Source organism: Denticeps clupeoides, chromosome 11 (assembly GCF_900700375.1).
Source record: "Denticeps clupeoides chromosome 11, fDenClu1.1, whole genome shotgun sequence".
NCBI lineage: Eukaryota > Metazoa > Chordata > Actinopteri > Clupeiformes > Denticipitidae > Denticeps > Denticeps clupeoides.
In genome coordinates, this window is record NC_041717.1 from 2803973 (window position 1) to 2818387 (window position 14415).

Sequence of the window (14415 nt, forward strand, 5' to 3'; positions counted from 1 at the left end):
GAGGAGATCAGTAAGTTTGATGCGTTGCCCAAGTCAAGTAAGAAAACCTCATCAACAATTGAATCCAAAGCAGCAGAACAGGAAAAAAGTCAGGATGTTGAAGCTACAACTGAAGCAAAAGTGGACAGTGCTGTTGATCAGGGAATGACTGGGGTGAAGAATGCTGTGAGCTCACTCTTTAGCTCAATCACAGGAACAAAATCACCAACTGATAATGCTACACCCTCAGAGACTACAGAGCCAGCCACAGCTCCAATAGGAACTGGTATTTCTAAACTCTTCTCCTTCATTCCCAAACCTTCTGGAAGCCCAACTCCTATTGCAATTGTACCTCCAGCCACTCAAGAGCCATCAAGTGCTAAAAATTTTTCCCTAAACTCTCTTTTGCCCTTTCAGTCTGCCCAGTCCACCCCCCAAAGTGGAGAAACTGCCTCAGAGGAACACGCAAACGCAAGCAGCAATAATCAAGCTCAGGAATCCACAGCCACTCAGCCAACCTCTGTGTTAGGAAGGCTGAATCCGTTGAGGCTTTTCTCAGACAAACCTGCTGCAGATGAGCCAGAAAAGCATGGAAGTGTTGAATCTAAAGAGGATTGTGTTGAAAAATCAACAACTTTATCAGTAGATACAACAGAAAGTAATCAAGCAGAGCATCAGTCCTCAGGTGAGAGGTCGCAGAGATCTGCAAGTGGTTCCCAGGAGCTGCTACCTGAGACAGAGTCTTCAGGAGAAATTCCAGATTCCCAACCAAGGGCACCAGTTAAGGCTGAAAGTGGTAAGCCTGAAATGAGGCCAGAGAGTCAGCAGGCTCCTGATGAAGCAGGGTTTTTCTCTCCTTTCAAAAAATCTTTAACATCTTTGATGTCAGCAGCTCCTGTCAAACCTGCTCAAACTGAAACGTCAAACGCACCTTCTATGTTCTCTTTATTCAAATCTCCTGAGAATGCCGCCACACCTAAGCCAGAAGACATAGCATCATCCATTGGAAGCAAAATTAAACTACCATTCTTTACCTCTGAAAATGCCCCTGCTCCACAGGCACCCAAGCAAGAGGGTGGTATGCTGTCAGAATTTCTCAAATTGGCCTCTGGTGACGAGTCTAATGCTCCTAAAAAGGATGCACCTCCAAGTTCAGCTAAACCACCGTTAAGTAATGCTTCTCTTCTTGAAAGTGTACCTAAGGTAAACACAGACACTGGATGGTTTTCTAATCTTTTTAAAGCAACAACAAATGAACCACCACCCCAAGCAAAGCCGCAAGCTATTCCAACCTCACAAAGCTCATCTGATGGTAAGTGTGACTATTCCGAAAAGCAAGAGACTACTCTGGATGATGGAAAGTGCTCAGAAGAAGGCACAACCAGAGGGCATGCTGAGAATGCAAACCATACTGAATCATTACAGCCAGATTCCAGTGTTCAGCCTACACCTTCAGACGTTAAAACAGAGCCTCAGCCACAGGGTTTGCTGTCTGGGCTACTTAAATTCACGTCCTCCGAGGATGCATCAGGAGGAAATAAAAACCAGACTGGTGTTAACCAGGCCCAACAAGGTGGGTTACTGTCTGGTCTTTTTTCGTCTGCTTCGCAAATAGTCAATGCCCCGCCTCAAAATCAGACTCAACACGGCACCACACCCCCTCAGACAGGAGGCCTGCTCTCTGGGCTTTTCAAACTGGCATCTCCTGATAACGTTTCTACAAGTGGCCCTCAGACGCAGCAGCAAGGAGGTCCGACACAGGAACTCAAGAATGATTCACAGATATCTGGATCTAAGCCGGCTACAGGACCCGCCCCATCAAGTCAGGCCGCTGGGCTGTTCTCTGGTCTTTTTAAAATGACGTCTGACACTTTGTCAAGCACTGAATCCGCACAGGTTAATGCAGGTCCTGCATCTGATGCAGCAAACACCAGCCAGGGGCCGAAATCTGAAGACAGTGTCCCTCCAGGCCAGTCAGGAGGTATTTTATCAGGATTCATGAAGTTAGCTTCCTCTGGTAACATACCGGTCCCAGGACAGTCAACAACGCATGTGGCTGAACCAGCTACCGCAAGTCAGCAACAGAACACGGGTTCCCAGACTCAGAAGTCTCCTCAGCAAAATCCATCTTCAAGTCAGTCTGGTGGCCTTTTGGGGGGGCTGCTCAAGCTAACCTCAACAGAAAACACGCAGGTACCTTCAAGTGATCCTACAAGCCAAGCGGGCGAACAACAGCCAGCTCCTAGCCAACCAGCCGGCATGCTCTCTGGCCTCTTTAATAAACTGACAGAGAGTATTCCTCAACAGTCACAGAATGCAGCTAGCAACCATCAGTCAACCCAAACCCAACCTCCATCTTCACAGCAGAGTGGCTTTCTTTCTAGTGTGCTGGGTATAAATACTCCAGTCAGTAATGCAACAAATCAGTCTTCCGCTGCCCAGCAACCTGAACCTCAGTCCACTCAGGCCAGTAGTAAAAATCAGCAGAAACCTCAGGTTCCTCCTCAGCCCCCACCACCTAGTGGACCAGGTGGAATGCTGTCTGGACTTTTTAACAAACTTGCAGCCGCAGATGCGACGCCTGTACAGCAACCACCCAGTAATCAGTCTGCACCGCAGATCAATAAATCAAATCAAAACCCGAGTGGACCACAACAGTCCTCTCAGCCAAGTGGGTTTTTTTCCGGTCTGTTTTCCACAAATCCGCCACCGGTACAAAAAAGCCAACCTAATCAACAACCACAGCAGCAAGGAAACCGACAGCCACTGCAGAGGCAAAATCAAATTTCTCCACAGCCAGCACCCGAGACCCAGCAAGGAGGGCTGTTTTCTGGATTTCTTAACAAGTTGGGTGCAGTGGAGACTCCTGCTCAGCAAGTACATCCCTCCACTGGAACCCAGTCTGGTCAGCAGGGAAATTGTGCAAGTGCTCCACCAAAAAATCTGCCCCCACCCAACCAATCTGGGGGTATCCTTCCAGGTTTATTGAAAATGGGTTCATCGGATGCAACCTCCAGTCAGTCTGCTAGTGTACAGCAGAAGATACCTTCTGGAAACCAGCCACCATTGAACAGACAGAATGAACGTGAAGCTCCCCAGACAGGGGCAACACAACAACAGAGTCAAACCACTGGTATCTTTTCTAGTATTTTTAAACTTGCTGCTAATAATGAACCTCAACAACAACCAAACAGTCAAATAAGTCAACCTCTCAGCAAGTCTCCACAGAATACTAATGCCCAGACATCAGAATCCAGTGGACTTTTATCTGGATTCTTAAATAAACTGACTGCTACCACAGAGGAACAGAAACCAAACGTCCAGACTCCTGCTCAGGAGTCACAACCCAAGCAGTTACATGAACAGCGCCCTGGCAGTAAACCTGGGCAAGGTCGTCCACAGATCCAGCGAAGTAAGCCTGTCGAATTTCATTCTTCTCAAGATAGTCTGGTGGAAAAAGATCAAAAGGCACCTGCTCAGAAAGGGTTTCTTTCTGGACTCTTTGGTGCTGTCACAGGTGATGATCCAGCCACCAGCCAGTCACAAGAGATGGCTGCTGCTCAGCATGTTGAGGATGCACCAAAAGTAACTAAAAGCAGCAACACTTCAAGTTTACTTTCCAACATTTTCAAATCAGGAACTAGTGAGACTGACAGTTGCAAGGACTCAGAGAAGAGTTCACCTGATCACCCAATCTCAAGACAAGGGAAAGACAAACCCCAAGGTGATGTTGTGCCAGATAGCTCAGAAAATGGGGTGCCAACTTTATCTGAAAGTAATTTCATGCAGTTTTGCCAACAAAACCAAAATCAACAAGCACCCCTGTCAGCCAGTCAGCGCTACGTGGATGAAGTTAATCGACTCTTATATGGAACCGCTGGAGAATATGGCTACCAAGATTTATTGTACTCTTTTGCAGTGCATGGCGTCATTCCTCCAGAGCTATATGAACACCAGTGTCAAATAGAAGCTCTCCTATGGCAACAACTAAATGAATATGCTTTGTCAGAGGCACTTACTCTGGGAGGTCAAGAATGTGGTTTTACAAATGAGGGATATGAACCATCAGGTGGTGAAACCATACACCAGACGCAGGGATGGTGGAAGCCTACAGACATTGATCCCAGGTATTTCCATATCCCTTCACATCCTTGGAAAGATATTACACAACCACCAGAGGAAGAGGATATAATACTTTTTGACATGACTTGCCGAAATAAGAAGCCATGGAGCAGTTGTGACAATCTGGATGACCTCTGTAATCAAAATACAAGAAAACCCTGGATTGTAAAAAGTGACGCTCTAAATCTTTCAACAGAACATAACACTGTCAAATTTAGCAGGCGCCATTCTCTCACTGATTTTAAACCTCACAATACATATTTTGAGGCAAATAAGCATGAAATTACTGAGTCCACAAAACACCACTTTGATTTAAAAGCAGCTTCTGAATTTTTGAAACGACTTAAAGACAAAAAAGGCCCTGTGGATTTGACCCATTGTGCCGTTGACCTCAGTAGCACTTGTGGAATCAACAGAGATTTGGAGGATACGTACTTGGAAGATTCTGAATGGTATCATCAATGGCTTTCACTTTTGGACCAAGGAATGTGGTGGCCAGCTGAAGCCGGTGACTGTGGTTACTACGTTTACACCGATGAGGAGTTCATATACTCACTATTGACTGACAGATCTGGAAAGCATCTTTATGCTTGTGCCTCTCCGGACAATGGATGTGTTTTTCAGCAAGTAACTGACAGCATGTCCAGCACCCAGCAACAGAAGGACAAAGGAAAGGTCACACTTTGTGGCTTCAAAATTCCGCTCTATGAAGATGACATTGTCTGGGCGTCAGGACAGCACAAGGACAACTCACAGCCCCTTACTGCTCCTGTGGATTTGACCCCAGCCCTCACAAAAGGGGATAAAATTATGAATTTGAATTTAGAATGTTTTTCTCAAATGTTTGAGGAGTCCATTGTTGCACAGACAGAACAAGCAGTGGATTTTACCATGTATAAACTAAAGAAAGTTAAAGTGGAAAGTAATCAGCCCAATTGCCATCTACGAGAGGAGCAGTTTGAAGCTGCCGATCTCTCAAGTAAAACAGATCGAGGTTGTCATGGAGGACCATACTGGAAGAACCAAGGAATCAATGATCTTTTTCCAAAGGTTGAATCCTCCAAGAAAGCTGCTCAATCTTCTTCATACAAACAAATCCCCTCACCAAAGCTACCAATACCAGAGATTAGAATAGGTCATGAAGATGATAAGCAACCAACACAATCTATATCGAAAAAACATTTAGAACCTTCAAAGATGCAAACCATGTCATCTTCTGCTACTAAAGTAATTTCAGGACAGAATGTTTCAAAAACATCTTCAGGTTCATTTGATCCTTTGAAAGATACAACCCAGACCAACTGTCGTGCATCCCCCACACCTCTTGGATCAACAACAATAACTTCAAAAGCAGGGACGCCTTCACAACGACCACAGCTTGGCAGACAGCCTTCTCTTTCAAATCAATCATCTTCACACACATCTCAGCCACATTCCCTGAAAGCTGGAGAGGTGAGAAAATCAGCAACATCTTCAAAAGAAAATGTGTCATCTTTTACTAGACGGGTATTACCCGCAGAAAGCCCTAAACCATCTTTACAGCTTCACTCATCACTAACTGAAAAATCTAAAATGGCAAACGACACATTTTCATCACACACAAGGGAGATTTGGACATTTCTCCAAACTTCAGTCAATAATAGTAAAGATCCTCAGCTTTCTGGCAAACCATTGGATTTTACTTCAAAATCAGATCAAACTGTTAAAACTCAACCAATAAAACAGAATGTGGTGGACTTCAGCAAATACAAAATGAAAAAGCTCAAACAACAGCAAGAAACAAATATGAATAATATTGATCTAGCAGCTATAGATCTAACTATTGTGGTTGAGAATGAGGATGTGAACCTAGATATTTGTAACCCTGACTTTGAGAAAACTCAAGTGTTTACAGAGCAAAAATCCTTTTACCGAAATGCTAGTTCTGTGAAATGTCCTGTTGATAAGTCTCCAAAACTGTATCAAAAAACAATGGCAAACTCAGATAAAACTGTGAGAGAGACATCCGAGGACGAAACTAGGTCTGTGATAAATAGTGAATATACATACGTTTCTGGCAACAATAAGAACAACACTGAATTCCCCGAAACATTAAAAGCTGTTATTAGTCCATGTGAAAAGAAGACTCAGAGATCACCTTCTCCATTTGTGTACCAAAAGACGAGCCCAGGCATACATAGTCAAAGGCATGTTGAAATGAAGAAGGCTGTTCTCTCACGTGAGTGGTCGTTGTCAAATGAGTCTGTGAGACCGTCCCAAACTCCTCAGCAGCCATGTCATGATGTTACTAGACCAGCAAATGCAATTAAATGTACTCTTGATATGTCTTTAAAGCCAGAGCCACAAATATTGCAGAATCTAACTGAGGAAACACATTCTTCTATTACTGAAGCTGTTCCTCTTTTGAGAAGTAAAGCAACCACTTCAGTTAAGGTCAAGGAATCTGCTGGTGTTCCCTTAATTGTGGACACTTCCTTCCCCCAAGAAAAATTGTCAGTAAGACGACGTCAGTCAGAGCCACATGCCACAACCAGTGATTTATTAAAGGACAAAATAGCTCCACAAAACAAGGTGGCTGATTCATCTCTTCGAACACATTTGCTAAACAGGACAGCAAGCCTTCCTATTGTATCCTATCAGTCTATTGGTGGACAGTCTTCCTTTCAGTATCGAGGACCCACGGCTCCTGCAAACTCTATTAAAAATACAATTGATATGTCATCAAATGCAAATACGTTTGTTAAAAAGCCATGTGAAAAAATACAAGAACATGCTGTCAATGAAGCTGTACCTTTAGTAAGAAGTCGACCTGTCATATATCAGAGAGATGATTCCTTTGGTGTACCACTAATTGTTGAAGTTCCTCAAGAACTCTACAATGCTCTACCATCCTCAGACAAGGCACGAGGACAGGCTGAAGTCCCCACAACAGACCCAAATCAGGTCATCAGGAATTTTAAAGTTATTCAGACGTGTCATTCACATACACATCAAACAGCTTCAGTACCAGCTAATTCTGTTAAAAACATTGTGGACATGTCTGCAAAGCATACAACAAAACCTTCTGAAAGAATGGACGAGATAACAGAAAGTTCACATTCCCAGCCCGTACCACTGGTGCAGAACAAGCCTTCAAGTCTCAGGCCTGGAGAAAATGTTGTTGGAATTCCATTAATTGTGCAACCAACTGTACCACAAGACCCTCAACTTCAGTCACAATCTAAACAATTTACTGGAACAAAACACCAGCCAAGAACGTTGTGTAATAGTTCGGGATTCCAAAATATAACAACATCTGTTTCTTTAGGACAGAATATATCTCAGCAACATAAGTCGGTTTCATCACCTGCAAATTCTGCCAAGGGTGCTATTGATATGTCTCCAAAATTAATCTCTAAACATGAAGAGGAGCTTGTTGTTAACATAAGTCAAGATGCAGTGCCATTGGTGAAGTTAAAGCCTGTGGATAAGATGGCCTGGGAGAATTCTGTTGGTATGCCATTGATAGTTGAAGCATCTTTGGTTCAACAGATACCACCAAATAAGACACAAGAGACAGGCACAAAATTAGAAGAAAACATGCAACCAACTCAAAGACTGGGAGGATGCCATACAACAGAGTCTGTTTTACATCAGGAAATACATGCTTACCACATGAACACAGTCTTTTCAGGAAAACAACATACAAACACTGAAACCCACAGCAGACCTATGGACTTCTCTGTGAAAAGAGTAATGGACAGCAGTCCCAAGTATTCTCTTCCTCTACAAGAGGGGCAGCCCATGGATTTTACCAAAAGCAAGGAAATAAATAAATCAACAACTGAAGGAAGGCAAAAATCCACCAGAAAGACATCAATTACTGGAGCTGTGGATATGACAGTTGTTAATGTGCATCATGTTTGCCTTGTCAAAAAAGAACATGAAGTCAGAGACCTTTCAGTCCAAATGGCTCAAACAACCTCCCCTCAGCAGCATGCATTTTCCACATCTTCCTGTAGCAATGAAGCTTTCAGGAGGCTTGACTTCTACCGAACAAAGCAAACCACACCTAAACATGGTGGAATACCCATGGCACCACTGCATCCAACAGCCCAGTCTATACAAAGATCTTTAATCACAGAAGATTCTCAAAAACAGCCAGTTCTTATGCCTGCTGTTCAGACCAACTCAGTGCTTAAAGAACGGTCACTCTATAGTGATGTAACATACAGGAATTCTGGGCAAACCATTGGGATCAAAGGGACAGAGACCTATGTGCAACAATCTTCCATGTCTCCTCAACATATAATACCTCCTATAACGAATCAAGAAATCGATGCCAGTACTCACGTAAATGCTAGTTGCCCAGATCCTCCTCTTTTAAGTCAGGCCTGTCATGGTTTTGCTGAGGAAACTTGCAATACAAAACCTGTTGGAGCCTCCAAGCCCAAAGGTCTTATTAAGCAATCAACTGTTGAAAGCCTTGTTGAAGAAAATCTAACTGTAACTGGTCCAAAGTTTTATCAATCAATTCCAATACCAGTGTCTAGTGCAAAAAGACTTCATGGGGGCATTGGTCAAACTGAACCAGAGAAATGTGCTCCAAATAATGCCTCAACAGCAACGTCTTCAGAAAATATTATAACGTCTGTAAATTCACAGAATGTCGCAGAACGTTCATTAAAAGTTAGTGAACAGACAGCCTTTTCTCAGCAAAAACCTCTCTCAAGAAAGTCTATGATCCAAGCTCAGTTGCATGAGGACGTCGGATTTCATTTCATCAAACATACGCATGATGTGCCTTGCACTACTACTTCAAAACTAGTGGAGCAGAAATCCAAACCGTTACATCATGTGCCTGAAATATTACCTGTCCCTGCAACTGCAAGTGATTCTGTTGATGTCCCCATGTTTGATGAAACCCAAAGACAATCTTCTGACAAAAAACTTACTTCAGAATTCAGTGGTAGTGTCTTCCAAACCCCTACTTTTTCATCAGCAACAACAGTCACAGACCCACCAGTCAGGATGTCAGCATCTGATTTACCTTGTCCCCTGGTGACCCAGAGTCAAACGCAAACAGTAACCCCAACTACAGAACCATCAGTTAAGCACCTAATCAATAAGTTCAATAATACAAGTTCTCAATTTACCACAATAGAAAAGGAAACATATAGTGCCCTGGCTTCATGCCGTACATCTACCAATGTTGAACAAATTGGATATGTGTCCAGAGACTGTAAGAACATTCCACATGACCCAGGAGCACATACTGACCCCGTTCCTGAACAATGTCCAATACCCACAGGATTAGACAAAAATAAACTTGAAAGTTCACACTCTCACACCCATGTTTCCATTCTCCAGGAGAATTCTCAACATAGTAATGGTCCAGACGGAGGTGTGCAACCACAAGGTATAACCACCCAACCATTGCTTGATAAGGCTGGATCAGTTATTGATTTTTCTCATAGTGATGTGGACTCCTCATTACAAGAATCAGTGCCTAGGAGAGATGTGTGCATTAGCGCTTTAGTAAATGAACCTGCCAGCACAACGCAATTTACAAATGTAAATGAGTCTAGCTCAGAATTGGCCACAACACAAAGGCCACAGTTTTCCCCTGTAACTTCACTAGATGCAGAGATACCAAACAAAGACATGCAGAGTATTGGAAATGCTGAAACCTCTGCTGCCTCTTCATCTGTTAGCATCAACACTGAAGATGCTACATTTTCTGCAACACCAGAAGAAACAGGGGGTATGCTTTCAATGTCAAATGGAAAAGCCTGTGTTGTGCTGTCCACTAAGATACCAGTCATGTCATCATCAGATGAAATATCTGAAGGACTGTTCATTATTCAGCCTGCTGCAACACAGTGCTCTTCAGATCTTACTGTTCCCGATAAGGAAACTCCAGAAAAACAGGATGGAGCTATGCCAACACAAGCAGAATCTACCCAACGTTTCAACGAGACACTATCAGAGTCAAAAGGCCCTGAAGAGAATATTATAGAGCCAGAAGGAGAATCAGAGCCCACTCTTCCGGAATGTGTGTCGAATAAAATATGTGAAGATACAGGTGTGCCAGTCTTACCAAGTGAACCTGTCCAGTCACACCTCATAGAACCTGACTCTGAAATTGTTACTCTGGAAGACAATAAAATATGTCATGCTAGGCAAGATGATATCACCTCTGATTATTTAACTGGAGAAGTCAAATCAAACCACGCATCTCTGGAAGTGGGTGAAGACAGAGCTTCAAGTCATTCCATGATCAAAAATGTAATTCCACAGATTGTCTTAACTGCAGCAAGTACACCTGAAGATGAATCTCCAGGTGAGACAGATCGTGAAGAGTCAGAACGTGAACTTTGTAAACTAGAACAATCGGCTTCAAATGAAGACAGTGTTTCAATTCTGTCTGATGCTGATCAGGTATGTACTTCTGAAGATTTCCATCACCAGCCCATCATCACACAGGTAGAAACAAGCACATGCCCTTCTCTTTTGAAAAGGTCTAAAGAGTTACTACATGGTGACAATTATGAGGAACAATTACATGCATCTGAAAGTCTGACATGTGTGACTACTTCAGAAATTTTTGAAGACAAAAAATTAGAGGATCATGGTCCAAATAAATATGACTCTTCTACTCTCGAACTTAGAGAAGATATCAAATCACTGGAGTTGTCTGCTAATCTTACGGAGGAACTGGCTGTCACTGAGAAAGTTCCTACATCACTTGAAGAAATGTCCTCTTCACCAAAATCCAGGTCTGTTGTGATGCCACAGGCAGATGTACCTGAAGAAGCTGGAATTTCTGAAGAAGCTGGAACTATTGTCGGTAACCAGCACAAACCACAGTCTGATGAACAGACATCACAAACTGAGTTCTCTACTTCAGACAAAGCTGAACCTCCACAAGAAGATTGTCTTTCACAAGTCTCAACTAAAGACATTTCAGGTCCTGATGAGCCTTCTGGGAAAGGTATATTTTCAATATTTAGTGGAAGCTCCCCTAGCTTGCCTCAAAGCGGGCCCTCTGTACTTGGTGGTATAATTCCTGGATCAACATCTAAAGAAATCCCAGGATCTGGATTTTTCTCAATGTTTGGTGGTTCTAGTGCTAACCCACCAGGTCCTGGGGGTGCAGCTCCAGCACAGCCAGTCCCAAAAGATTCACCTAGTAAAGGATTTTTCTCTATGTTTGGTGGACAACAACCTCAGTCAGCACCTTCCTCAAGAGGCCCAAGTGTTAGAGGTACATCACCAGGCCCTAGAGGTCCAATGACACCACCTGGAGCACCTGGTCCTAGAGGTCCTACTATGTGGAATGCTGCACCCAGAGGACCTCCATCCCAACAACAGCCAGGAAAGGGAGTGTTTTCTATGTTTGGTGGATCCAGTCCACAGCCACCTCTAGGCCCTAGAGGACCTGAGAATGGAGTGAATCTACCAAAATCTCCTGGATCTTCTCTGCTTGGCGGCATGCTGCCGAGTTCTTCTACAACCAAGGAGTCTACTGGCTCTAGCTTGTTTTCTATGTTTGGAGGATCTAATTCTCAGTCATCCCCAGCAACAACATCTCCAACATCTTTTTCCAAGGAACCACACAGCACAGGGTTATTTTCTATGTTTGGACAACCTACATCCCTGACCACATCCAGTGAACCTCAAACACCTACACCAGCAGCTACAGCTAAAGAGCCAGAAAGTGTGTTCAAGGTTTCTACCTTGTTTTCAATTGGTGGTGGTACCGAGCTAAACAAACCAAAGTCTGGTGGTTTTGGATTTCTGTCGTTCATGGATGAAAAGAAACCAGATATACCTAAATCTGAAGATTTAACCTCAGAAAAAGTTGAAGCAGAGCACCTGCAATCAACAATTACAAAAGATGTTGAAGAGGTAAAAATGGAGTCAAGTACTGAAAAGCTAGAAGATGTTAAAATAGATTTATGTGGCAATAATGAGCAGGTGTCAGACCATGAAGTAAAAACTGAAAACCAGGACAGTGCAAAGACCAGTGAGCTTGTAAGACCTGAAGAAACAGTGGTTTCACTCAAAGAGTCAGAGACACAATCTGAACTTGTTAACTCTATAGAGGAACGGCACATTTTATCAGCGGATGAACTAACAAATATTGAAACATCAATGAAGCATTCTCAAGTTCTTGATGTAGAACATCTTCAAATGGAACCTACCAATGATATAGAAAAAACTGATTTAGTGAGGGTTTTCGAATCAGTTGAACCAACAGACATTTCAGATTCAGAAAAAAACGTAGATTCTGAAAAAAGTATGGAACCAGAAAGACTTTTTGAATCAGAGAAATCTATAGAATCTGAGAAGCCATTAGAGCTTGACTCATCTTTGGAATCAGAATCATCGTTACTGCCTGGACTACATCTTAAACCTGAGCTGCAACCACCTGATCATTCAGAACAAAAAACTATTTTGGAATTTGATCCTGTTTTAGAAATAAGAAAAGATGAAAACGAACAGTCTGAACAGGTTTCTGAAAAGCAAATATTAGAAATAGAACAGACAACAGAAAAAGATATTGATACACCTGTGAATGAGAGACCAATTAAGACCGATGAGATAGTTGTAGCTGAACAACCTATGCCACCAGAAAAATCTGTTGCAACGATGCCATCTGCCATGAAAGATCAGCCAATTCTTTCTCCCTCCCAGCAACAACCACAACCTAGAATAGGGATAATGGGAGGTCCTAGAGGTCCAAGAATGGGAGGTCCTCCCAAACCACAAGAACCAACTTCATTTTCTGGATTTATGTCTATGTTTTCTGGGCCAAGTGCTCCCACCAAACCAACCCCAAGCAGCTTTTTTTCAGCACCCCAAACATCTTTTTTTAGATCATCACCAACCCCAACTCCAGCAGCCCAACAGCAACCTCATAAGAGTTCTTTCTTTAATTTGCCAAGCAGTCTGCCCACTGAATCTTTGACAAATGACCTTTTTGGCATCTTCAAAGGGTCTGAACCTGTTAAATCATCAGAAACAAAGCTTGCGGCTGGGGTGACACCACCTCCTGAAGAAAGTATACCAGAGCAAAATGAATCTGCTAAAAGAAGAGAAACTGAAAAACAAGAATTGGACAAGTCCATGCCTATCACAGAGGAATCAAAATCTGAAATGTTTGAGGATCAAAAAGCAGTGCCAAATGACAAAGATGGTGATTGTGACAGTACAATTGATTCTGGAATATTAGAAGATGGACCAAAAGAGAAACCATTAGGAGAGGAGAAATCAGATGTTCCTGTATCAAGTAAGACAGAAACTATTGCTGAAGCAGACGTAATGCCAAAAGAATCAAGCTCAAATGGAAATGTCCCAGATGGTTTATCAAAAGAAGGCACCGATAAAATACCTTCTTCGAAAGGCATTTTTGATTTACCTGGCTTGTCTGGTCCTACATTTGGCTTCATGTCAGGATCAACAGATGCTGCCAAACCTTTCGGTTCATTTTTCTCATCTGGACCTTCCCCTGTCCCAGCACCCAAAGCACCGTCCGAGCAAGGCGAGGGAGGTGGTCTGTTCTCGGGTTTCAAGAATCTGTCAGCTGGATTGTTCCAGGAGGAAAAGCCGACAGACAAAAAAGAAGATTCTGCTACATCCATGTTCGGAAAGAAAATTGGCTTCCCCTGGCAAACACCTGAATCTCCAAAACCGCCGAGTCCTCCCACAGTGACTTCCCAACCAAAGGCAAAGGAAGTTACATTTGCAGATGAAGAGGACGATGTGTTGAGTGAACCTGAAGCTGATAAAAGTGGTAGCGCAGATTCGGATGTAACTGGCAGTGCAGATGCAAGCGATACTGAGGGACCTAGTGACACTTCCTCAGACATGTCCCGTAGCATAGACAGGAGTCAGGAAAGCTCTGAAATGCTTAGAAAACATGCAACAGTAGAAACTGGGGAGAATGCGGTTGAACCTAACCAACAGCTCAGCTCAGTTCAGAAAGATTTAAGTAGTTTTTCCTCAGAACGCCATCCTTCTACAGATTCCAACACAGGACCAGCACCAGATAGCACCTTGAAGAAAAACATTGCAAAAAGGCTAGTAGGAGCATAATAAATGATAACCTAAGCATTTATTATGCTTTGAATCCTTTCTTACTTTCAATATCCATTTTTTTAAATCCTGTTCATTGTTTTTGTCTTATTCTTATTCAGGATATTTTGCTTGACAGATGATGAGAAATAATTATATACACTTAAAAAATAAGAAATGCTTACTGTAACAAAACTTCTGACCTTAAAAGTATAACTTACAGACTTGTTCATGGTGTTTTGACTTCCACTTCCA

The 14415-nt window shown here is 42.8% G+C and overlaps 1 protein-coding gene across 10 annotated transcripts in view; it reads left to right on the forward strand.

The window, feature by feature from the left end:
• The first annotated feature begins 14 nt into the window (after positions 1-14).
• LOC114799965 (protein unc-13 homolog B-like) overlaps positions 15-14415 on the forward strand; it is a 52771-nt gene continuing 38370 nt past the window's right edge. For 7 of the 10 annotated variants that reach the window (XM_028996977.1, XM_028996982.1, XM_028996980.1 and 4 more), the window contains exon 1: positions 17-14165. In XM_028996977.1, coding sequence (XP_028852810.1) covers positions 145-14165 — 14021 coding nt within the window. In that variant the 5' untranslated portion in view covers positions 17-144. Of the gene's footprint in view, positions 14166-14415 lie in introns of all 10 variants that reach the window. The other 3 variants (XR_003751303.1, XR_003751302.1, XR_003751304.1) reach the window with 1 other exon arrangement.